This window comes from Delphinapterus leucas, unplaced genomic scaffold, assembly GCF_059928025.1.
Source record: "Delphinapterus leucas isolate spDelLeu-1000000601 "Yukka" unplaced genomic scaffold, BTC_Dleu_Yukka2 spDelLeu_asBTCV2_sq25, whole genome shotgun sequence".
Taxonomy (NCBI): domain Eukaryota; kingdom Metazoa; phylum Chordata; class Mammalia; order Artiodactyla; family Monodontidae; genus Delphinapterus; species Delphinapterus leucas.
This window is the reverse complement of record NW_028322234.1, coordinates 15,636,674-15,663,136: the sequence shown is the minus strand read 5'-3', so window position 1 is coordinate 15,663,136 and position 26,463 is coordinate 15,636,674. Positions and strand designations below refer to the sequence as shown.

General features: G+C 50.4%; 2 protein-coding genes across 2 annotated transcripts in view; one reads left to right on the top strand and one right to left on the bottom strand.

Annotated features, from left to right (window-relative positions):
* The first annotated feature begins 9,908 nt into the window (after positions 1 to 9,908).
* Positions 9,909 to 13,681, top strand: FEM1A (fem-1 homolog A). The gene has a single exon (XM_022556971.3). It carries the CDS (start codon positions 10,056 to 10,058, stop codon positions 12,048 to 12,050), a length of 1,995 nt encoding a protein of 664 aa, XP_022412679.1. The 5' UTR covers positions 9,909 to 10,055; the 3' UTR covers positions 12,051 to 13,681.
* Positions 10,138 to 26,463, bottom strand: part of TICAM1 (TIR domain containing adaptor molecule 1) — a 39,114-nt gene continuing 22,788 nt past the window's right edge. Inside the window, exon 3 of the transcript XR_016391521.1 lies at positions 10,138 to 26,458. The gene's annotated coding sequence lies outside the window, so the exon portion shown is untranslated. The remainder of the gene's footprint in view (positions 26,459 to 26,463) is intronic.

The following is a 26,463-nucleotide window of genomic DNA, read 5'->3' as shown; positions in this document are numbered from 1 at the left end:
GCAGACTCTCAACCCCTGCGCCACCAGGGAAGCCCTATGTCTAGTTTCTTGTATGTGAATTTTACCTTAGTAAAGCTGTTTTAAAAAAAAAAAAATCACAGACACAGGAAAACAGTATGGTGATGTTTCCAAAAGTTAAGCACAGAATTACTATATGAGTCCACAATTTCACTCCTACCTCTATACCCAAAGAACTGAAACCAGGGACTCAAATTCTTATACACGAATATTTATTGCAGCACTAGTCACAACAGACAAAAGGTGGAAACGACCCAAGTGTCCATCAATGGATGATTGGATAAACACAATGCGGTCCATCTATATGGCAGAACATTACTCAGCCATGAAAAGGAGAGAAGCCCTGACACTCGCTACAACGTGGATGAACTTTGAAAACATGATGCTCAGTGAGAGAAGCCAGACACAGAAGGCCACGTAGTGTGTGATTCCACTTACATGAAATGTCCAAAACAGGCAACTCCACAGAGACAGAGAGTGCATTCGTGGTTGTCAGGGGTTGGGGAAGGAGGGCGCGGAGTGACTGCTAATGGGGATGGAGTTGTCTTCGAGGCTGATGAAAATATTTTTAAACTAGATAAAGATGACAGTTGCAGAATATTGTGACTACACTAAATGCACGTAATACACTTTAATATGTCAGGGGGTGGTCTTTACAGTTAAGACTTGCGCAATTAAAAAAAAAAGACACTTCACCATAGACAGCTAGGAAAGTAGTGCGGATGACATCTGTTTATTACTCAGCAATGTCTTGTCTTGAGGGAAAAATTAAGAGGACAACAAATTGAAATGTCCTTTGGACAAATGTGTTTACCTCTGAATCTCTCATTCATTGTGTTACAAAAAGAACCAATTGTGTGATTAATTTGAGGGCTTTTAAGGAGAAGGGAGTGTTCCCTCATCTTTGGTGGAGAAATTACCTGAATTGCTGTCTTGTGGATGTGGGGTGATTCATTGAGGCACTGAATGCACAGCGCCTACCCTGCGGTCTTATCTTTGCAATCGTGTGTGTGTGTGTGTGTGTGTGTGTGTGTGTGTGTGACTTTAAAACATATCAACAGGGACTTCCTTGGTGGCGCAGTGGTTAAGACTCCCCTATGCAGGGGGCCCGGGTTCAATCTCTGGTCAGGGAACTAGATCCCACATGCATGCCACAACTAAAGAGCCAGCGAGCTGCAACTAAGGAGCCCATCTGCCACAACTAAGACCCGGCACAACCAAAAAACAAAAACAAACCCACAACACATACCTACAAATTTATTGACATCCCTCCCACAACTAATTCCCTTCCGTTGAGAGGGTGGTGTCTGCTTCTCTCCCCTTAGAGTGGGCAAGACTTAGTGACTTCCGTCGAGCAAAGAGAATGGGGAGGAAGTGACACTGTGTGACTTCCAAGGCTGTATCTGCAAATACGGTCACATTGCGGGGTTAGGGCTTCAATGTAAGAATTTGGGGAGGACCCAATTCCGTCCCAGCAGTCACTAAGCTTGGGGTAGTATGTTAAGCCAAAATGGACAACTAGAGTGATCTGGAACACTGCTTCATTCAAACACTCTACCTGAAAAATCCCTGTCCATGAATGAAGCCACTCTCAACTTCCTCCTTCCCTCCCCAGCCAGGCACAATTTATGGGTCCCCTGGGCTCCCGCGTCCCTGACTACACACCCTGACTTAAGTTCTCTCCCTCCACCAGATTCCTGGCTCCTGAGAACGCTGTGTTTCTTGCTCACTGCTGCATCCCAGGTTCCAGCACATGGCGCAGCATGTAGTAAGTGCTTAGAATATAAATCAGCATGGCTGAATGAATGAAATGAAGACATATACCAATACCTCAGGCTGTGCTAAACAAAATCAATCTATCTGTCCCTTCAGGGAGGGGAGACATATCCAGGCTATTTCTTAGAAACTCAACTATGGCATATTCCCCGATGAACAGGCAGTGCCCCAGAGAGGGAGCAGACAGTAAACAAACTCTCAGGGGAACTGTGTGATTTGCTCAGTAATTATACACACGCAAATTAAAGCCACAAGCTACATTTAATGCTGTTCTAGTTACTGCTACTGCATCAATCTATTCCAAAACGTACGGGCTTAGAACAATCATTTTTGTATATCTCACGGATTTTTGTACGTCTCAGGTCAGGACTCTGGGCAGACTCAGCTTCTGTGGCCTGTGGGTAGGGTCAGGTGGATGGCTGGTCTGGAAGGTCTTAGATGGCCTCAGTCACCTAGGGGACACCGTGGAGGGGAGGGCCGGAAGGTGGAGCTTAGCTGGGACAGTGGACCAGAGGGTCTACACGTGCCTACAGCATGATGGTCTTTGGGTAGTTGACTTCTTTCATGGTGGCTGACTTCCCAGATGGGGCACCTCAAGAGAGCCAGGGGGAGCTGGTGACCTTTTCTGTCCTAGCCTCAGAAATCCTCACCGTAGAGATCGAAGCAGGCACGCACCCACCTACATTCAAGTGTAGCAGACACAGACCATGGCTCTCGATGAGAGAAGGGTCAGTGAACGTGGGGGCCATGTTTCAAAAGTGCCACAAACACCTATTAAACTAGCAAGGAAGGAGGAGGAGGAGGAACAGGAAGGAGAGAGGCCTCAGGAGGAACCAACCCCCCAGCACCTTGACCTTGGACTTCCAGCCTCCGTAATGTGATACAATAAATAGCTGCTGCTTAAACCACCCAGTAAGTCTCAGTCAGTTTGGGCTGCTATAACAAAATACCAGAGACCCAAGGGCTTACAAACAACAGAAATCTATTCTTCACAGTCCTGGAGGCTGCGAAGTCCAAAATCAGGGTGCCGGCACGGTCCAGTGAGGGCTCCCTTCCTGGTTCATAGGCAGCCGCCTTCTTGCTGTGTCCTCGTTGGGCAAAGGGGCAACGGAGCTCTCTGGAGTCCCTTTATAAGGGCACTAATCCCATCAGGAAGGGCTCCACCCTCATGACCTCACCACCTCCCAGAGACCCCACCTCCTGATATCATTACCTTTGGGGGCTAGGATTTCACAAATAAATTGGGGGGGGGCACAAAAATTCAGCCTGTAACACAGGCCTAGCAAATGAATACACTGATTTAATTTCTTACCAGCCTTCCCCTCCACCCCACCTTGAACCAGATTCCAGAGTTAAGGGGGTTTGCTCTATTTTTCTCCCAGTTCTACCCCATCTCCTAAAACAGTGCCAGACACACTGGTAACCTCATGAAATATTTATGAGATGAATGAGGACACCTACTCTTTGGCATTGCTATCTTGGGTGTCTGTCATATTATTTTCCCTATTTTCCTGAATGTTTAAAATATTTTCTCATTAAAAAGATTTTAAAGCGCCCTACGATGAAAAGCCCCCCAGCTGGGGTTGGGCACGGCCCTAGAGGTCCCCGTGGCCTCCTTGGTTCTTGGTGCGCCCGTAGCATGCAGGTGGCTGCGCCGTGGCCCCGCATCGGCTGCCGCGTTTAGGCTGCTGCGCGGGAAGGGAAACGCCGCAGCCGCTGGCGCCCCGCGATGCGCACCTGGCGGGCGGCCCGGGGATGTGCCGGCGCATGGGGGCCGGACGTTTGCAGCCTCCCGGGCCTGGTGAGGGGACAGGCATTGGGAGAACAGGCTCCCCAGATGCAGAGGGTCTGGGGAGGGGGCCGCCGCCTGGGTGGACCGCAGTCACGGCCCAAGTAGCGGCCCCCACCGTGTCTCCTCGTGGCTGCCTCCCTGGAAGCCTGCAGGGCGTCGGAAATAAATCAGAATGAAGGAGGAGAAGGTGGATGGTGCCCGGGCCACGGAACATTAGGCGGGGTGGAACTGTGGTTAAAATGCGCTTCCTGGAGTGACCCCTTTATTCACATCCCCCATATTTACTGAGTGCCTACTGTGTGCCGGGCGCTGCTAGAAACTGGGACACAGCAGTGAACATGACAGACCAAAATCCCTGCCTTGTCCGAGCTGACATGGTAAGCAAGCACACTGAGAATAAAGGTCGTAAACACGTCAGTGATATAGGAAGTCAGGTTGCAAACTGATACGTGCTGTGGGAAGAAAACAGAGCAAGGTCGGGGGGCCTTGCGGGGGAGCGTTGCTGAGGATGCAGGTACCCCATCAAGGATGGTTTCGAGCTACCTGATGGCGTCACAGAGTGGGAAATTGGGAGGAGATGGGCAGGTCCACACCATCATATGGTATTTCCGCCATGTACCTTCATAGGCATGTTACCCCGAAAGCATAGATAACAGTAATGCTTAGTGAATAATTAGGACGTGATGAGTATTTGCGTGAATAATTAGGACATGATGAGTATTTGCGTATCACCTTTTTTTTTTTATGATCTGTTAAGTGTTAAATCTCTATAATTTAATGTTCAGTACTAGCTGGGCTTAATCTCTGGTTGTCAAAAATCTAGAAAATTTGGCCCTTATAAGCCAGGGCATGCCGGCTTCAGCACAGCCTGGAGGGGAGAATTCTGAACAGGACTGAGGTAGTAAGTGTTTAGAATATAAATCAGCATGGCTGATTTTTGCCCCTGAAAGAGCTGTTATTAATCGAAGTTGGGAGCCTGGGCGAGTGAAATTAGAACTTGCTGTGAGTGTGTGTCTTTACTCTGCTTGCAGCGGAGCAGAGCTGGGGACACTCCATGATGTGGGGGTCCCCAAATCTCCCCATTTCCATCCCCACATCCTGTTCTCAGTCTTTTCTCTGGAAGGTAGATGAGTGCAAGGGGAGCTCCTCCCACTTTCTGGATGCCCCTCCCAAATTCCTCTGCTATCTTACCCTATCAATTATCCCCAACCTCATTCCAATTCCAGCCTTCTTCTCCCCAGCTCTCCCTCCTAAGCTTGGGCTGGTTAGGACACATTCCCATAGTGTGTCAGAAAATCCACAACTATAGCGGCTTAAAGAGGATAGAAACTACAGTATGGATGAACCTTGAGGACATGATGCTCAGTGAAAGAAGCCAGACACAGAAGGTCATATACAGTCTGATCCCACTCACAGGAGGTCCCTAGAGGAGTCACATCCATAGACACAGGAAGTAGATGGTGGGGACAGGGGCTGGGGGAGGGGGATGGAGAGTCAGTGTTTCATGGGGACAGAGTTTCAGTCTGGGAAGATGAGAAAGTTCTGGAGATGATGGTGGGGATGGTTGCCCAACAATGTGAATGTACTTAATGCCATGGAACCGTACACTTAATTTTATGTTATGTATCTTTTACCCCAATCTAGAAAAATAAAGAAAACACAAAAATTTTGCTACCAGCATGTGCACTAGAGTGGAGGTTTTAATAGATGGGGGCTATCTACATAAATCGTGGCACAAGTCCACACCATGGAATACTATACAGCCATGAAAAATACTATCAGGGAAAAAATGTGATTAGAATGTCAGCTGTGCCACGGTTGGGAATTTTGTCTTTCTTGTTCACGATTGTAGCTTTAGTATCCAGAGCAGTACCTGGCACCTAGTGGGCATGCAATAAATGTCTACTAACAGGAGACTGTCTATCTAAAACATGGTACCTGTTGAGTACCATGGGAGTACCATGGGAAATATTCAAGCTATACTGTCAAAAGGCAGGTAGCATAATACCTGTATTTCCTTGATCCCCAAAATGATCACTTTTCCATGCTTTTGTGTTTCAGGAACCAGAGAAAAACTGAACTAGATTTAACTAAAAGCCATGCATATGTTTAGCATGGTGTGGGTTTTTGTTTGTTCATTTGTTTTTTGTTTTTGCCCCTGAAAGAGCTGTTATTAATCGAAGGTGTTCTTTTCAACAGTCCGTGGCAGGTAAGAGTGGAAGAAATTCAGATTTGTGACCAGAAAGATGCAAAACGAAAGAAGTGCTTGTAGATCAGTGACGGTTTTGTCTCTGGCTGCAGGACGCTAGGAAGGGTTTTCACGATTTTTCTTTCTCCTTTGCTTGTCTGTATTTCTTGATGAGAGTACATAACATTTATGCAATCAGAAATAGTCAAAACTAAGTGCACTCAATGACGTAAAGGATATAAGTTCATCAGGACCCACAGTGCTGTGGCTATGGGCACAGAAAGCCTGGGTTCAAATCCTCAAAGCACCATGTGTGAATCAAGGGGCATTCCCTGTTGCCTTTGCCTCTGGTCCCCACATTCAGGCATGCTCCCCTGCTTCCAAAAGAAACTTGCCCCATCAAGCCTGTGGGAGAGGGTCTGTCCTCCCGCCCCCCCCCACCCCGCTCCTTGGAGCTCCCTCAATTCTCCCTCTTTTATGTTCAACAATTCAGGAATTCCATTAACAAGCCCTGAATCTCAGGAAGTCATTTTAAAGTATGTTACGGATGGAATGTTTCACCTCCCCACCAAAAAAAACCCGATATGTTGAAGCACTAAGCCTCAACGGGATGGTATTTGGAGTTGGGGCCTTTGGGAGATGATCAGGTTTAGATGAGGTTGTAAGGGTGCTGCCCTCAGGATGCGATTGATGCCCTTATAAAGGGATGAAGGGAGCACAGCTCTCTCTCTCTCTCTTTCCTTCTCTCTCCTCCACGTGAGGACACAGTTGAGAAGACAGCTGTCTACAAACCAGGAAGAGAGTCCTCATCAGAACCTGATCATGCTGCCACCCTGATCTTGAACTTCCAGCCTCCAGAACTGTAAGAAATAAACGTTTGTTTGTTTAAGCCACTGTGATGGTTAATTTTATGTGTCAACTTGACTGGGCTAAGAGATGCCCAGGTAGCAGGTAAAACATTATTTCTGGGTGTGTCTATGAGGGTGTTTCTGGAAGAGGTTAGCATGTGATTCAGTAGACTAAGAAAAAGAAGATCAGCCCCACCAATGTGGGCGTCATCCAATCCACTGAAGGCCTGAATAAAACAAGAAGGTGGAGGAAGGGTGAATTCTCTTTTTTCTTGAGCTGGGACATCCGTATTTCCTGCCCTCAGACATCAGAGCCCCTGGTTCTCAGGCCTTCAGACTTGGACTGAATGACACCACCAGCTTTGCTTGTTCTCCAGATTACAGATGGCAGATCATAGAACTTCTCAGACGCCATAATCACATGAGTTAATTCCTAATATATATATATAGATAGATAGATAGATACATATAGATAGATAGATATGGAACTGAGCAGAACCCTGCAGGGCCCTCCCCAAATACAAAGGCCCCTTTATGACCCCTGCCTCTTGTCTGCGGAAAAGCTGAAGTCTCCCAGGCCTCCCTGAGTCACAAAAGAGCGGGCTCAAGCAGTTAACGACTAGGACACTAGAGTCACAGACTCAATGTCCAATGAAAGAATGGGATTAACATTATTGCTCATAATAATCTATATCTGTGTGGGCATTAGAATAATTATAGCTTGCTCTGCCCCTATATGTAAGCAGGAGACTAAAATTGTCAGCAAAGAGATGCTGCAGACCCATGTCGACATCTTTCACTCTGAAAACACAGCGTCCTATGTCAGCATGAAGAAGTTACGGAAGATGGACCTTTGGCCTTAATCCCACAGAAATGAAATGATGTCTGACAAGTGGGAATTTGTAAGCAGCTCTTTGGCCCCTTTCCTGTTTGTCTATTTCTGTTCCCCTTAAACCTTAATCATAAAAATGAGATCACTAGGTAACATTTACTCTAACTCCTGATTTTTGCTTTACTAAGTGTACACAACGCCTTGCCTGACCTGTTGATTCCTTTCCTAGATTAGAAGGAGTAAGAATGAAGGATTAAAGAATGACTGACTAGGGCTTCCCTAGTGGCGCAGTGGTTAAGAATCCGCCTGCCAATGCTGGGGACACGGGTTTCAGCCCTGGTCCGGGAAGATCCCACATGCCGCGGAGCAACTAGGCCCGTGCACAACAACTACTGAGCCTGCGCTCTAGAGCCCACGAGCCACAACTACTGAGCCCACATGCCACAACTGCTGAAGCCCGCACGCCTAGAGCCCGTGATCCACAACAAGAGAAGCCACCACAATGAGAAGCCCACGCACGGCAACGAAGAGTAGCCCCCTGCTCGCTGCAACTAGAGAAAGCCCATGTGCAGCAACAAAGACCCAACGCAGTCAAAAATAAACAAAATTTTAAAAATGAATAAAATCTATCTTAAAAAAACAACAAAAAATGAATGACTGACTCTCTAACCTCAGCTGCCCCATAGCAAATTGGCAGGTGGACCACGCGTGCAAGACACCATCCAAAATAAGATCAGGAGAAGTCAGCAGTCTGCAAACAATGGAAAATGGACAAAGAAGCTGACCTCCTACCGCAATGATTTACTGAGATTTCCCCCTTTTTCCCTCTAAAAATTGTCATGTTTGAGCAGAATCTCTGGAGTTGGTCTCCAGACATGAGCCCACCTTCTCCCCAAATTGCTGGCTTTTCGGAATAAAGCATCTTTCCTTTCTACTGACATTTGCCACTAGAGTATTAGCTTTTGAACGGCGACCAGCTGAACCTGAGTTCAGTAACATATCTATCTGTCTACCTATCTCCTACTGGGTTCTGTTTCTCCGGAGAATCCCGAGTAATATAGCCACCCAGCCTGTGGTATTTGTTACAACACCCTGAACTGACTAGAACAGAGTATTTCTCTAAGATTCACGAAGCAGAACGTCAGTGGTGCCAGGGAGGGCACCCAGTAAGCTCCAGGTCAAGGAATCATCCAAGAAGACCTGAAGTCTCAGCTGAGACCTGAAGAAGGCCCAAGATGTAGCCAAGGGAAGAAGGTATGGAACAGCATTCCAAGCAGAGGGAACAGCACACACAAAAGTCGGGAGGTAGAGAACACCATGCATTTCTCGAACGTTCCTGGACACAGCAACCTCCTTCATCTTTCCAGTAATCCTCAATAACCCTGGAGCAGGCAGCAGCAAATTAGAGGCAAGACAGTGTTGGGGGTAAGGGTCTGACTTTGGAGGTGGGGTTCAGGCTTCACGGGGGTGTCGACGTGTGCAGTCACCCAGGACCCCATGCTCAGAAGGGCCCCACGCTTGGTTTAATGCCCTGCTGTCCTTGTTGGGAAGCTCTTCATCACTTTTGGACAAGGAGCTCTACATTTTCCTATTGCACTGGGCCCTGCAAATTACGTAGCCACTTCTGCCTGGGTTCAAATCCCGACCAGGCCATTTACTTGCCCTGTGCCCTTGAGCAAGTAACTGAGATTCTCAAAGCCCCCAACCCCAGAGGTTTACTCACAATGATATTGGAGAAGTTCCCCAGCCAAATGACCAAGGGCTGAGGCAAATTAATTTAGATTTTGTATTGAGGATGTTGAGGGTTGAAGGAAGGAAAACTAAATTTTTAATAGGGTATTAATGAGTGAGCAAATAAACATATGAGTGTGTGAATGAATGAACGAATGAATGAGAAGTGAACGAGCGCCGGACACTGAACCTTAGGGCCACCTGTACTCCCTGCTCTCCTAACGTCCCCACCCCGCCCCACTTTCCTGCCTCTCCCGAGCGCCCCCTGCCGGTGAGCGGCTCGGCCTCGCGAAACCCAAATCGGACCACTCGCCTGGTTTCGCCTTTGCTCTCGCTCCTGGTTGGCTCCGAGTCGCTCTCCCTGCCTTTTGCGGAACGTACTCCTTTCGCCTGCGTCTGCGTTTCCGTCGGTTCCGGTACAGTGACAGCCACAGGAAGTACGTAGCCAAACTTTCCCAGGTCCCACAAGCCATCGCGATAGCATTGCATGACGGGAGTGGTAGTCCTCGAGGGAGGAGTTTCCGCCACAATTGGCTGTGATTGGAACTGCCGTTCCCGCCATGCATCGTGATACCACTTCGCCGCCGCTGGCCCTCGGCCTTCTGGGAGTTGTAGTTTTAATACCTTACCGTTCCTTTATCTGTTTCATGGAGTGTGCCGGCTTAGAGAACTACATTTCCCTGCACCCTTCCAGTCTCCAATGGAACCAGGTCGCGGCAGCCATTTTGTTCCGCCCCAGAAGCCCCTAAGATGGCGGTGGGGGAGACGGTGAAGGTTGCCCCGTGTTCCTCCGGGCGCTAGTCCGCTGTCCCCTCGCCCCGTCCCCCAGTACCCCGGCGGCTGGCCCATGGCCTGGCGGAGGCCCGGACCATGGACCTCCACACCGCCGTGTACAACGCCGCCCGCGACGGCAAGCTGCAGCTGCTTCAGAAGCTGCTCAGCGGCCGGAGCCGGGAGGAGCTGGAAGAGCTGACGGGCGAGGTGGCCAGCGGGGGGACGCCGCTGCTCATCGCCGCCCGTTACGGCCATTTGGACGTGGTCGAGTACCTGGTGGACCGGTGCGGCGCGAGCGTGGAGGCGGGCGGCTCGGTGCACTTCGATGGCGAGACCATCGAGGGTGCTCCGCCGCTGTGGGCCGCCTCGGCCGCCGGCCACCTGGACGTGGTGCGGAGCCTGCTGCGCCGTGGGGCCTCGGTGAACCGCACCACGCGCACCAACTCGACGCCCCTGCGCGCCGCCTGCTTCGACGGGCACCTGGAGGTGGTGCGCTACTTGGTGGGCGAGCACCAGGCCGACCTGGAGGTGGCCAACCGGCACGGTCACACGTGCCTCATGATCTCCTGTTACAAGGGTCACCGCGAGATCGCCCGCTACCTGCTAGAGCAGGGCGCCCAGGTGAACCGGCGCAGCGCCAAAGGCAACACGGCCCTGCACGACTGCGCCGAGTCCGGCAGCCTGGAGATCCTGCAGCTACTGCTCGGGTGCAACGCCCGCATGGAACGGGACGGCTACGGCATGACCCCGCTGCTGGCGGCCAGCGTGACGGGCCACACCAACATCGTGGAGTACCTCATCCAGGAGCAGCCCTCTGGGGAGGAAGCGAGGCCAGGGCTGGCCCGAGAAGGCCCCTCCGCCGGCGTGGCGTGCGCGCAGCCCCAGGGCACCCGCTGCGGCAGCTCCTCCTCAGAGGAATCCCTGAGTGAGGAATCGTACGAGAGCTGCTGCCCCACCAGCCGGGAAGCCGCCGTGGAAGCCTTGGAGTTGCTGGGAGCCACCTACGTGGATAAGAAGCGAGATCTGCTCGGGGCCCTGAAACACTGGAGACGGGCCATGGAGCTTCGTCACCAGGGGGGCGCGTATCTGCCCAAACCCGAGCCCTCGCAGCTGGTCCTCGCCTATGACTATTCCAGGGAGGTGAACACCGCCGAGGAATTGGAGGCGCTTATCACCGACCCGGATGAGATGCGCATGCAGGCCTTGTTGATCCGAGAGCGCATCCTGGGTCCCTCCCACCCAGACACTTCCTACTATATTCGGTACCGGGGTGCGGTGTACGCCGACTCAGGCAACTTCGAGCGCTGCATCCGCTTGTGGAAGTATGCCCTAGACATGCAGCAGAACAACCTCGAGCCTCTGAGCCCCATGACCGCCAGCAGCTTCCTCTCCTTTGCCGAACTTTTCTCCTACGTGCTCCAGGACCGCTCGGCCAAGGGCAGCCTGGGCACGCCAGTCGGCTTTGCAGACCTCATGGGGGTGCTGTGCAAAGGAGTCCGGGAAGTGGAGCGGGCTCTGCAGCTGCCCAAGGAGCCCGGGGACTCGGCCCAGTTCACCAAGGCCCTGGCCATCATCCTCCACCTGCTCTACCTGCTGGAGAAAGTGGAGTGCACGCCTGACCAGGAGCACCTGAAGCACCAGAAGGTCTACCGGCTGCTCAAGTGCGCCCCCCGCGGCAAGAACGGCTTCACCCCTCTGCACATGGCCGTGGACGCGGAGACCACGAACGTGGGCCGCTACCCGGTGGGCAGGTTCCCCTCCCTCCAGGTGGTCAAGGTGCTGCTCGACTGCGGGGCCGACCCAGACAGCCGGGACTTTGACAACAACACCCCGCTGCACATCGCGGCGCAGAACAACTGCCCGGGGATCATGAACGCCCTGATCGAGGCGGGGGCCCACATGGACGCCACCAACGCCTTCAAGAAGACAGCCTACGAGCTGCTGGACGAGAAGCTGCTAGCCAAGAGCACCATTCAGCCTTTCAACTACGTGACCCTGCAGTGCCTTGCGGCCCGCGCCCTGGACAAGAACAAGATCCCCTACAAGGGTTTCATCCCCGAAGAGCTGGAGGCTTTCATCGAACTGCACTAACAGGGCCCAGAGGAGAACCTGGGAGGGGCGGGACCTGCATCTGTCCCCGCCCCGCCGGGGAGCACTTCCGGTGGCTGGAATGGGGGAAGGGCTTTCCCGCCTCCACGGCCCCTCCCCTCCGCAGGGAGAGGGGAAAGGAGTCAGCGAGCTGTCGGTGCTAGAAGCCTTCAGGATCACGCGCTAGGAGAAAGGACTTTCTCGAGGAGCCAGCGCGCGCGCGCGCGCCCATCCTCAACAGGGAGAAGACGCTCAACTTCCCGCACCTTAGTCCTGTCTGCCTGGGTTTCTGAGCGTCTCCTTCTGACCCGGAGGCAGAGGGATTGAAGCCATCGCCATCCTCCCCTGCTAGAAACGCAAGAAGAAACGGAGAGTCGGGTCAGGCCTCTGCCCCTTACGTGGCCGGATAGACCCAGCCGCCCAGTGCAGTGTTAGGACTGGGGGTCCCCGGGCGGAGGGGGAGTGGGAGACTCGCCCCCTACAGCACGTTTGCACCAGCTCCCTCCGCCTTGCTGTGGGCCGGGCTCTCTGCGGGGGCGGCCTGCCCTTTGCGTAGCTTTTGTGGTTTGGTGTTCCGTTTATTTACTAAGCGGGCAGGTTACAGGTGTGGCTCAGGAGTCCTGAGGTTTTGCTGCCATATACTTTTTTTTTTTTTTTTGGTAAGATTTTGGTTTGTCGGGCTCTCTAAGTTCATTTGACGCAGCGAGGGTTTTGTCGTGCCCGAGATGGCCACGGCCGGCAGGAGTGAGCTTCGTTGTGTGAAGAGTTGACGGAGGGAGGGGCCATCCCGGCCTATCAGTCCCCAAAACGAGGGTGACGGTACCTTTCTGAACACTTCACTCGTTTGCCTTTTACTTGGGCCGCCCGACTTCCCGTTCACCCTAGAAGGAGAAGTAATTTTCCAAACGAGGAGCCGGCCAAACACTGAAGGAGCAGGGCTTGCCGGCCGCTTCCCACCCAGCAAGAGCTAGCGTGGTTGGTTTGGGCTTTGGTTTTCACAATTTCCAAGTTAAAACTGCAGGTCACTTCTGCCTCACGAATCACACCGGAGGGCACAGGTGTGTGGCGAGCAACCCAAGTGGCTGTAGCCATTTTTTAGCTGCTTGGGGAACTGGATCCAGGTGACCCTGAGACAATGCCAAGTACACCGTTAAGCCACCAAGTCAACTAGATGAGACGCTGGATGCTGGGAATGGGTTGCCAACTAAGGTGGTACAAAGTCTTGGTCTGCCACCCTTCGGGGCGTTCAGCGCCCCTGCCAGAGAACCCGCCCCAGCGAGATTCCCTCGGGGGCATCCTCCATCCGCCCCGGCTGCCAGCAGGAGAGTGATCTTGGCATGTTGGGAGAGCAGAAGAGGACGGGAGCAGCCGCCCGCCGACTCAGGAGAGAGGTCGTTCCCACCCCGCGCCTCTCCCGCAGCCTTGTCGAGGGGCAGCTACACGGAAGCCTCCAGAAGCCACATCGGGTCCCTGGATGTCCCGCCCCACCGAGGGACCTAGGTCTCGTTTGGATTTGCAGTGTTAGTTAGGACATTCTTTCTTTACAAGGAAAGACCAGGTTTCGCCTTCCGTCAAGGTGGGAAATGCTGTCACTGTCCCTCCCAAAGGCCGGAATAAAGAAACGAGGCAGTGTCCATTGCGAGTCTCTTACTGATGTTGTTAAAAGGATGACACGGGGAGAGGGCCGCCTGGCAGTCCCGCACGGGCTAGATGGGGGAGAAGGCAGGGAGAGTGTGCCACCAGGTGTAGAAGGTCCACGTAAAGGCTAATGGCTCCCACCCGAGTTTCGGTTTGTGTCCTGGGGCTTTGTGTCAGAGTGCATTAGGAAGATGTATTACTGCAGGGAAAAAAAAAAACCCACTGACTTAGTCAAAAGCCCTGCTTTTCAGGAGGGTTGCCACAGAAAAGAGGGCTTGACCTTCAGGAAAGGCGAGGAAGGGCTCAGGAAACAGGAAGGCCCCTAGCTCAGCCCTGCTTCGCAGAGACCCCCAATGGAGCCCATGGACCCTCTGGCCCAGGAGGTCTGTGCATGAAGTGGATGTGCCCCTACCCCTCCCTTTGTCCTGCCGTCTCGCTGGTTAAATTGTTTTTCTCCCACATTCACAGTGTCAACCCTCCCCAACAGCAGTGCCCTGGTGGTGGGTCACTGAGTGTTTCCTGAGGGCCCACTGAGTGCCAGGCAGGGTTCGAGCCCCCTTGGAGGCGGGGGGAGGATTGAGCCAGCTATACCTGAGGCCAGTCATCTCCCCTGCGTCCTTAGCTCCTGGGACAGTGGGGAGACCATGCTGTGGTCTCTCCAACTCCTGGTTTCACTTGGCCCCAACCACACTTACCAGCTAACACCCACTCAGCTATGGTGTGAATATATGGTTGTTGCCCTGAAAGAGTGGATTTTGAGTCAGCAGATGCTCTCAGGAAACACGTAGACCAGCAGCATTTATTGAGCCCTGACTGGATGGCAGGCACCATTCTGTGTGCTTGGGTGGGCTGCCAACAGCAGCCCTGGAAAATAAGTACCATTATTCCTATCTTGCAAATGGGGGAAACTGAGGCTATTAAGAGATTGTATTTGTCGGGAGTTGCCAAAGAGGGAAACCGATCTGGGCCAAGTGCTTTCTTTAAAGGCTCACAGCTGAGAATTGTGGCTTTTGCCTGAGACCCTCCAGAGAAAGCCATCTTAAAGCTCAGGCAGGTTTCCAGTGAGGACTGATGCAGCAGCTCAGAATTTAGGAATGATCTGCTTCCTGGGTCCCGACGTGGCAGCCGGCAGAATGGCATACGCCAGCCAAAGTCCTGATGTTCACTGGAATTGGACCAATCGTAGTAGCCCAGGAATGGGTCGTGCTGGCTGACTCAGCTTGGGTCAGTGATTACCTGCACATTACCAGTGACAAGACAAGTTCAGAGAGGCCCGTTGCCTGCCCAAGGCCACACAGCCAGGGTGGTGACCCACCTTGCTGACAGATGAGCAGACCAGGGCTCAGAGGGAGTGGCGTCTGCCCGAGCTCCCTGGGGTCAAGGCTGAGACCCAAGATTGAGGGTGTCAAAGTGTGCAGCCCACCCCACAAGTGGGAGCCACTGCCCCTACTCACTGTCACTGCCTACCCCACTTCCTGCCTCTGCAGAACTGAAATCAGGCCCTGAAGTTCTTTCTACTCATTGGCTTGTCTACTCGGTTAATGCCTTTCTCAGACCTTCTGGAGCCCTGGGAGGGTCTGTGTTGGTCCCCACTGAGTGACCCATGTGGTGAGTGAATGAATGAATGCCTCTTGCCTCTGGGGCTTTCAGTCCCCCCCTAACCACTTGGGAGCAGCCCCGATGGCTTTGCCATGCACGGAGCCTGTCGCCCCCGTGGGATTCCAGGACTGTTATCTGAGCAGTGTTTACAGTGAGCAGAGCGTCCCGGCCTGAGGTTAAAGATAGCACTGCTCAGGGGCTCACATCACAGGCCCAAAAGCTGAGATGACCAGCCCCTGGGAAGGTGGCACTTGGCTGGCACTGCAGGGCACTAACTCTGTGTCCCTGGAGAAAGGGTGAGGGTGTGGATTCCTTCAGGAAATCCAGTTAGGACTGGACAAAGGGTGATTCCACCCAGTGGTCGCCACAACATGTGTTAGGCAAGACCCAGACCAGAGGCAGGCAGCACCACCCCTCCTGCAAGGCGGGGGAGAAGTGCTCCCTCCCCTGACCCCAGCACCTGTGTTTCTAGTAGGTTGCAAAAGAGACAGTGACCCTCAACACCAGACGGGACATTTGAAATCCCCCAGTGCAACCCTCTCCCCCTGACCTGAGTCCTGATGTCTTCTACTAAAAGCCCATCAAGGAAAGGTCTCCATCGGATGTCACCTCCTCCGTGAAGCCCTCCCAGATCATCATTAAAAACGCAGCCCCAGACAGCCTCCACCACATCCTCCTGGGTACTTCCTTCTTAATCCTTAAAATCTTAACACCTGTCATCACCTTCTTTAAAAAAAAAAAAAAATTCTATTTTATTTTATTTATTTCTTGACCACGCCACGCAGCGCGCGGGATCTTAGTTCCCCGACCAGGGATCGAACCTGCACGCCCTGTATTGGAAGCGTGAAGTCTTAACCACTGGACTGCCGAGGAAGTCCTCATCATCTTTTTCTTTGTTTCCTTCCTTGTTTTTTCATCATGTCCCTTCCTTAGAATGTCAACTACTCAAGCTCATTCCATACTGTGTCCCCAGCACCTAGAGGAGGGCCTGATTCACAGTAGTTCATTAAGCATTTGTTGAATGAATAAATGAACTCACGTGACTTGTTCCAAGAAGAGCAAGGAACTCTGTGTGGCTGGATCAGAGTGAGTGAGGGGAGTGCAGGAGGAGCTGGTGGACACAGGCAGATGGTGCAGGGCCTTTAGGCCCTAAAGAGCAATTTGGGTTTTACCCTCAGGGCTATGGGCAGCAATGGCAGAGTTTCACACCAAGGAGAGACATGGCCTGATTTAAGCCTTGAGATCACTGGCTACAGCTGGAGGAACAGATTAGAGAGAGGTCGTGGGATGGACAGAAGTGAACAGATTTCAGATCCATTTTGGAGTAAGGCTGGCAAGACTTGATGAATTGGTTTGGGGAAGGAGAGAAGTCTAAGATGACTCCTAGGTTTTTTGGCCAGAGCCAGTAAGTAGATGGATGGTGGGGCTGTTTAATGGGTTGTGGAGAAATGGAGCAGAGTTCCTGACTCGGGGTGACTCTGGGGCCTAGTGGGAGCCCTACTGTAGCTGCCTCATTCACCACTGTATAGCTGGCACTTAGGAAAATGCCTGGCACATAGTAGGAGCTCAATCAGTATGTGTTGACTAATAGAAGGCTTTCAGTCCCAGGGAAGGTAGGCCTTTGAGTTGCTGAAGTAGCTTAACATTGACTTCTAAAGAGCCTTAAACTCAGCCACCACTCAGGGCAGGCAGGTAACACAGGTGAGTGAGCTGGCAGGTAGGCAGCTGTGACCCAGCTTCAGTCGAAGAAGTCACAAACAAAACTAGAAAGTACTTTGAATGGAGCATACAACACAACATATGAAAAATGTGTGCAGTGCAGCTAAAGCAGTGCTTAGAGGACAATGTATAGCTTTAAATGCTTGCACTAGAAGACAAGAAAAACAAAATCTGCAAACTATGGCCCATGGGCCAAGTCCAGACACACTCCTGTGCTTACACCTTCCCTGTGGCTGCTTTCATGCTGCAACGGCAGGATTGCATTGCAACAGAGACCATCTGGCCCCCAAAGCCTAAAATATTTACTGTTTAGCCCTTTACAGCAAAAGCATGCCAATGCCTGATCTAAAGTTTCACCTTAGGGAGCTAGAAAAATCAGCACAAATCAAGCCCAAAGAATAACGAGTGGAAATCAATAAAATAGAAATGGGCAAACAATAGAGAAAAACCAATGAAACCAAAAGCTGGTTCTTTGAAAAGTTTAATAGAATTGAATGAAACACATGTGCTGGTGGAGATGAGGTGGGGCTCCAGATTCTGCCCCGGGGTCACCACCTTGCAATCAATCCTCTGATTTAGTCCAGTTTCCTCACTCAGAATGAACATGCTCATTGGACAGTGTGGCGTGGTGCCTTAGGACACAGGCCACATGACCTTGGGAATGTCACTTCCCCTCTCTGAGCCTCAGTTTCCTCTCTGTAAAATGGTGTTGATGGTAGCAGCTTCCTACCAGCATTGTATGAAGAATCAAATGAGTTTACCCCTGAAAACATCCTGGCACACAGTAAATGTTCAGTGTAGCTGTCATAGTTATAGGCACCTACTGCCTGCACACTCATTTATACATATGATACACAGATGAGCCTTTTAAAAAATATTTATTTATTATTTATTTATTTTGGCTGTACTGGGTCTTAGTTGCGGCATGCAGGACCTAGTTCCCCAACCAGGGATTGAACCCCAGCCCCCTGCATTGGGAGTGCAGAGTCTTACCCACTGGACCACCAGGGAAGTCCCATACACAGATGAACTTGAAAAAAATTTAAGTAGTTATGTATTTATTTGAATGTGTCTTGAGGAACAAAGCGTCGCTAGGCCCCCTGCTCCCAACATGTGAGTTCACAGATGTTAATCCTGAAAATGACCCAAGTTTAAAAATAAAGACGAGTTCGTATTTTTTACAATCTTTTTCTGAGATAAAATTGATCATTTTAAAGCGTACATAGTGGCTTTAGTATAATCTCAAGGCTTTGCAACCATCACCAGTATCTAATTCCAGGGCAGGGGGTGGGGAAGAGCTGTTTTTTTAAACCTCTTTAAAGAAAAATATTAAAGGACTCAAGGAGGGACTTCCCTGGTGGTCCAGTGGGTAAGACTCCGTGCTCCCAATGCAAGGGGCCCGGGTTTGATCCCTGGTCAGGGAACTAGATCCTGCATGCCGCAACTAAGAGCTGGTGCAGCCAAAATAAATAAATACATAAATATTTTAAAAATAAAGGACTCAATGAATAGGAAAGAAATTAAGTAAAGAAGAGGGCAGATGGCCAGCAAAGATGCTGAGGACAGACAGGTAAGCAAAGTTTGGGAATCCTCAGGAGGCTGCCAGAGAGCATGATGGCCCCAAATGACAGAAGGGGACTCTAAGACCCGGCAAGCGGTGGGAATGGGCATAGCACCCGGTGAGGGGTCTGAGGGACCCCGGGGAGCCTCAGGGAAAATAAGAGATTGGGCCAGGCCCCTCTGAGAGGTCAGGCAGTTCCTTTTCTTGGGAAGGGAACAATTTTTTAAAAAACTTCCCTTGGAAATTGGAAACCCTGGGCGCCTCCCAGGGCTATAAAAAGGCGGTGTCCACTGACCAGGTTAAAAATAAAGATCCCCACCCAGGGGCATTTGGGGTTGGGAGGAGACACTGTGTAGGCCAGGCAGGGGTAGGACTTGCTGTGTGACCTAAGGTAGTTGTCTGCCCTCTCTGGGCTCTGGTTCCCAACAGCATTCGACTGAAGGATTTCTAAACACTCAGTTAATGGGCATGTTTATACGGCTGCGGTTATTTACGGAGCTTGTAATCATGGAGAGAGGCCTTTGGCATGGCCTGGAACTTGGCACTTTCTGGGGGTCCTGTCCCTCTGGGCTCTCTTAGGAGGAAGGTTGTCGCCAGCCCGGGGTGGGGGGTGGGGGGTGGGGGTGGAGGAGGAGAGGCAGGAACTGTTGTCCGACGGCGCCCCCTGGTGGCACCAAATGCTCATCGCAGTATCTTCTGGGTCCCCACGAATAAAGGAAGCATCCTGTTCTGGGGGAGGTGGGGGGACAGGTCTTGCACGAAGGTGGGATCACACTGGCTCCTCCCACCCCTTGGGCTGTGTCTACCCCCTCCGCACCTGGACTACCCTTTCTCCCTGGAGTGATACCTTCCAGGAAGCCTCCCACAGCCGCTCTCCCCTCCCCCTACCATCCCCCATCACACCCCGGACCACCTCGGTTGTAACCGCCTAGTCTAATGTCTCCCCCACGGATCTGTGAGCCCCAAGAGGGTAGGAACGGGGTCTGCTTTAATCAACAGTATGTCCCCTGATTTGAAACCGTCCCTGGCATACAGTAGGTGTCAATACACACTGTTCAGTAAATGAATGAATGGATGGCAGAATGAATGAATGGAACCATTCACCCACAGGCAAGAAGGGAACATGGAATCAAGAGGTTGTTTTGCACAGCAAAGGAAACCAAAACAAAACGAAAAGACGACCTACGTAGGGATTGCAAGAAAATATTTGCAAACCATGACAAGGGCTTAATTTCCAAAATATACAAACAGCTCATACAACTCAATAACAAAAAAACAAAGAGCCCAAGTGAAAAATGCGCAGAAGACCTAAATAAACATTTCTCCAAAGAACACATACAGACGGTCAATAGGCACATGAAAAGATGCTCAACGTCACTAATTATTAGAGTAGTGCAAATCAAAACTACGAGGTATCACCCCACACTGTTCAGAATGGCCATCATTAAAAAGTCTACAAATAACAAATGCTGGAGAGGGTGTGGAGAAAAGGGAACCCTCCTACCCTGTTGGGGGGAATATAAATTGGTGCAGCTACTGTAGACGAGTGTATGGAGGTTCCTTAAAAAAACTGAAAACAGGGCTTCCGTGGTGGCGCAGTGGTTAAGAATCCGCCTGCCAATGCAGGGGACATGGGTTCAAGCCCTGGTCCAGGAAGATCCCACATGCTGCGGAGCAACTAAGCCTGCGTTCTAGAGCCTGCGAGCCACAACTACTGAGCCCATGTGCCACAACTAAGGAAACCTGCACACCTAGAGACCATGCTGTGCAACGAGAAGCCAGCACAATGAGAAGCCCTCACACCGCAATGAAGAGTAGCCCCTGCTCGCCGCAACTAGAGAAAGCCCACACACAGCAATGAAGACCCAACGCAGCCAAAAATAAAATAATTAATTAATTAATTAAAAAACTAAAAACAGAACTACCATATGATCCTGCAATCCCACTCCTGGGCATATATATGGAGAAAACTCTAATTCAAGAAGATACATGCACCCCAATGTTCATAGCAGCACTATTTACAATTGTCAAGACATGGAAGCAACCTGAGTATCCACCAACAGATGAATGGATAAAGATGTCATATATAAATAAATAAATAATAATAAATATATATATGTATGCACACAATGGAATATTACTCAGCCATGAAAAAGAATGAAATCATGCCATTTGCAGCAACATGGTTGGACCTAGAGATTGTCATACTGAGTGAAGTAAGTCAGACAGAGAAAGACAAATACCATATGATACTGCTTATATGTGGAATCTAAAAAAAATGATACCAGTGAACTTATTTACAAAACAGAAACAGACTCACAGACATAGAAAACAAATTTATGATTACCAAAGGGGAAAGGGAGTGGGGGAGGGATAGATTAGGAGTTTGGGATTAGCAGATATAAAATAGATAACCAACAAGGACCTACTGTATAGCACAGGGAACTAGATTCAATATTCTGTAATAAACCATAATGGAAAAGAATGTGAAATATATATATATACATACGTATATATGACTGCATCACTTCGCTGTACACCAGAAAATAACACAATGTAAACCAACCATACTCCAATAAAAATAAATAAATAATTTAAAAAAGAGGTTGTTTTAAAGACAAAAACAGACTTATGCGATAATTCAGGTTCAGGCAGGCCTCAGAGATACAGTGGGTTCAGGTCGAGTCCATGGCAATAAAGTGAATATCGGAATAAAGTGAGTGACATGAATTTTGGGGTTTCCCAGTGCATATAAATTATGTTTACGCTACACTGTAGTCTAAGTGTACCATAATATTATGTCTTTTAAAAATGTACATACCTGGGCTTCCCTGGTGGCGCAGTGGTTCTGAGTCCGCTTGCCGAGGCAGGGGACAGGAGTTCGTGCCCCGGTCCGGGAAGATCCCACATGCCGCATGAGCGGCTGGGCCCGTGAGCCACGGCCGCTGAGCCTGCGCGTCCGGAGCCTGTGCTCCGCAACGGGAGAGGCCACAACAGTGAGAGGCCCGCGGACCGCAAAACAAAAAAAGAAAAAACAAATTACGTTCTTGCTAAAAAATGCTAATCATTGCGCCTTCAGCGAGTCGTAATCTTTTTGCTGGTGGGGGGTCTGGCCTCTATGGCTGCTGACTGATCAGGGTGATGGTTGCTGACGGCTGGGGTGGCTGCCGCGACTTCTTAAAGTAAGACAACAGTGAACTCTGCTGCATCAATTGACTCCCTTTTTTTTTGGTACGCGGGCCTCTCACTGCTGTGGCCTCTCCCGCTGCAGAGCACAGGCTCCGGACGCGCAGGCTCAGCGGCCGTGGCTCACGGGCCCAGCCGCTCCGCGGCATGTGGGATCTTCCCGGACCAGGGCACAAACCCACGTCCCCTGCATCGGCAGGCGGACTCCCAACCACTGCGCCACCAGGGAAGCCCCTGACCCTTCCTTTTATGAACCGTTTCTCTGTAGCGTGCTGTGCTATTTGATAGCATTTTACCTGCAGCAGAACTTCTTTCAAAACTGAAGTCAATCCCCTCAAACCCTGCCGCTGCTTTATCAACTAAGTTTCTGTCATATCCTAAATCCTTTGTTGTCATTGCAACAATCGTCACAGCGTCTTCACCAGGGGTAGCTTCCATCTCCAGAAACCACTCCCTTTGCTCATCCGTAAGAAGCAACTCCTCACCTGTGAAACTTTTATCCTGAGATTTCAGCAGTTGTCCCATCTTCAGACTCCACTTCTAATTCTAGTTCTCTTGCTGTTTCCACAGCATCTGCAGTGACTTCCTCCACTGAAGTTTTGAACCCCTCAAAGTCATCCATGAGGGTTGGCACCAACTTCTCCCAAATTCCTGTTGATGTTGATACTCTAACCTCTTCCCATGAATCACGAATGGTCTTCATGGCATCTAGAATGGTCAATCCTTTCCAGAAGGTTTTCAGTTGATTTTGCCCAGATCCATCAGAGGAATCACCGTCCATGGCAGCTGTAGCCTTTCGAAATGTACTTCTTTTTTTTTTTTTTTTTTTTCCTTTTGTTTTGTCTGCACCGCCCGTCTTGTGGGATCTTAGTTTCCTGACCAGGGATCAAACCCGTGGGCAATGAAAGTGCGGAGTCCTAACCACTGGACTTCAGGGAATTCCCAAAAATGAATTTCTTAAAGAATAAGACATGAAAGTGTTAATGACTCCTTGCTCCATGGGCTGCAGCATGGATGTTGTTTTGTTACCGAATCCAAGCTTGTGCTGCTCGCTGTACGACAGGCGAATAAATCAAGAGATGAGGTGTTGGGGAAGGGAATAGCGATTTTACTCGGAAAGCCAGCAGACGGAGAAGATGGTGGACTAGTGTCCCAAAGAACCACCTTCCCCGAGTTAGAATTCTGGGTTCTTTTATACTAGAAGGGGCAGGGGTAAAGTTCTGGTTCTGGGTTGTGTTAATTTCTTCCTGCCCGCAGCCGCTCACAGGTGGGCCTGGTCAGGAGGTTTCCTGCGAGCTGAACTAAGGTGTTTTAAATTAACGCACATGGGAGACCGACTTCCCAGAGATGGGCCATTATGTATAATTTAAGCTTACAGGCAACATCCCTTTAGTGATTAACTTGTAATAGAGCACAAAGTTTCCTCCCTATATTGAGTTAGCAAGCATGAAAACAACATGAATCTCATTGTCCATCACCCTCAGAGCTCTTGGGTGACCAGGTGCATTGTCAATGAGCAGTAATATTTTCAAAGGAACCCTTTTCTCTGAGCTGTAGTGTAACCAAAAGTGGGGTCTGGCTGCTTGCAGCTCAAAAGCCAATAAAGAGGCACGTTTGGTGGAAAGGAAAGTTTGCTTTATTTCGGATACTGGCAACCACGGTGTGGGGGTGGGTGGGGGCAACTGTCCAAAGGCCAACTCGCCCCCCACTGACAATCAGTGGGCAAGAGCTTTTATAGATGGAGGGAGGGGGCTACACGCAGAAACACCACAGGCAGCTCTGACAGGCATCTTGAAATTGGCCATGGGGTGGTCTGACCAGCGTCATCTTGATTATTTTAAGTACAGTTAATCTTCGGTTCCAGGGTCGGTTTTTTCCCATTTCCTTGAGGCCAATTCTTAGAACTGTGGCAGCTTATGTCATGGCCACAGTCTGGTCATCATGTAGTTCACTTCTTCCACCTGGTGGACGTTTCAGTATCTACAGGACAGCTCACAGGATAGGGTTCAAAATATTATCTACAGCCCTTGAGAAGGAACTAAAAGTCCTTAACTATGCTTAATGATTATTATTAGTTAGTCTTGTTGGACTGTTTTCCTTTGTTTCTGCATTTTCTCACTGCTCTGAATAAGCTTATTCTTTGGTCAAAGTTTTTCCACAGACAAAGGCAGGCTGAGGACATGGCGGGGAGTGGCGGGGGTGGGGTGGGGAGGGACCACAGGGTCCTGCTGCATTTCAGTAGGTCTCAACAGTGGGCTTAAAATACTTAGCAAACCACGTTGTCAACAGATATCCTGTCATCCAGGCTTTGTTGTTCTATTTACAGAGCACAGGTAGAGTAGATTGAGCATAATTCTGAAGGGCCCTAGGATTTGGGGAATGGTAAATGAGCATTGGCTTCAACTGAAAGTCACCAGCTGCATTAGCCCCTAACAAGAGAGCCAGCCTGACCTTTGAAGCTTGGAAGCCAGGCATTGACTTCTCCTGTCTAGCTATGAAAGTCCTAGATGACATCTTCTTCCAATAATAGAAGGCTGTTTCATCTACATTGACAGTCTGTTTAGTGTAGCCACCTTCCTGAATGATCTTAACTAGATCTTCTGGAGAACTTGCTGCGGCTTCTACACCAGCACTTGCTGCTTCCCCTTGCACTTTGATGTCATGGAAACGGCTTCTTTCCTTAAACCTCATGAAACCACCTCGGCTGGCCTCACACTTTTTTCTGCAGCTTCCTCACCTCTCTCAGCCTTCAAAGGACTGAAGAGAGTTAGGGCCTTGCGCTGGATGAGGCTTTGACTTAATGGAATGTTCTGGCTGCTTTGATCTTCTATCCAGACCACGAAAACTTCTACCCTATCAGCAGGGACGCTCTTTCACTCTGTTATCATTCACGTGTTCACTGGAGTAGCACTTTTAATTTCCTTCAAGAACGTTTCCTTTACATTCACGGCTTGGCTAATTATTTGTAGCAAGAGGCCCAGCTGTTGGCCTGTCTCAGCTTTCGACATGCCTTCCTCACTAAGATTAATCATTTCTAGCTCTTTTAAAAATTTTATTTATTTATTTATTTTGGGTCTTCATTGCTGCCCGCGGGCTTTCTCTAGCTGCGGCGAGCGGGGGCTACTCTTCACTGCGGTGCGTGGGCCCTAGGCACGCGGGCTTCAGTAGTTGTGGCTCGCGAGCTCAGTAGTTGTGGCGCATGGGCTTAGTTGCTCCACGGCATGTGGGATCTTCCCAGACCAGGGATCAAACCCATGTCCCCTGCATTGGCAGGCAGATTCTTAACCACTGCGCTACCAGGGAAGTCCCTCATTTCTAGCTTTTGATTTAAAGAGACGTGTGATTCCTCCTTTCACTGGAATACCTGAGGCCACTGTAGGGTTACTAACTGATCTAATTTCAGTATGGTTGTGTCTCAGGGGATAAGGAGGCCCAAGGAGATGGGGAGAGATGGGGGAACACCCAGTGGGTGAGGCGGTCAGAACACACCACATTTATCCATTAAGTTCACCATCTTACATGGTGCCCCAAAACAATTACAATAGTAATGTCAAAGATCACTGATCACAGATCATCGTAGCAAATATACTCACAATGACAATGTTTGAAATTTTGCAAGGATTACCAAAGTGTGACCCAGAGATACGAAGGCAGCAAATGCTCTTGGAAAAATGGCGCCGATAGACTTGCTTGACACAGAGTTGCCACAGACCTTCAATATGGAAAAAATGCAGTATCTGCAGAGGGCAATAAAGTGACACACAATACAACAAGGTATGCCTGTTCATTTATTGAGCGCCTACTGTGTGCCAGTCCCAAGATCCAGCAGTGAAGTCAGACAAAATTCGTGTCCTCGCGAAGAAGGCCAATAACAAAGTGTGCAATGAATAAGTGACTTACATTTGTCCAAAAGTGCTAAGTGTTATGAAACAATAGAGCAGGACTTCCCTGGTGGCGCAGTGGATAAGACTCCGCGGTCCCAATGCAGGGGGCCTGGGTTCGATCCCTGGTCAAGGAACTAGATCCTACATGCATGCCACAACTAAGAGTTTGCATGCTGCAACTAAGGAGCCCACCTGCTACAACAAAGGAACCCACGTGCCCCAATTAAGACTCAGAACAACCAACCAACGAAACAAATAAATAAATGAATCTTAAAAAAAATAAAAATAAAAAAATAAAGCAGAGTCAGGGGGATGGGTGGGTGCTACTGTAAATGTATTTTACATGGGGGCTCAAAGAAGCCTCCCTTGAGAGAATGACATTTGAGCAAAGATCTGGAGGAAGTGAGAGAGGGAGCTATGGAGGAATCTGGAGGAAAGACACCATGCAGCGGGCACAGCACGTGCAAAGGCCCTGAGGCAGAACCATGCCTGGAGTGTTGGAAGAACAGCGAGGAGGCCCATGTGTCTGGAGCAGAGTGAGCGAGGGGGAGAGAGGGAGGAGGCGAGGGCAGGGAGGGGACAGGGCACGTCGTGCAGGGCCTTGTGGGCCACAGGGATGACTTGGGCTTTTACCGCAAAAGAGGTGGAAGCGGGCTTCCCTGGTGGCGCAGTGGTTGAGAGTCCGCCTGCCGATGCAGGGGACACGGGTTCATGCCCTGGTCCGGGAAGATCCCACATGCCGCGGAGCGGCTGGGCCCGTGAGCCATGGTCGCTGAGCCTGCGCGTCCGGAGCCTGAACGGGAGCGGCCACAACAGTGAGAGGCCTGCG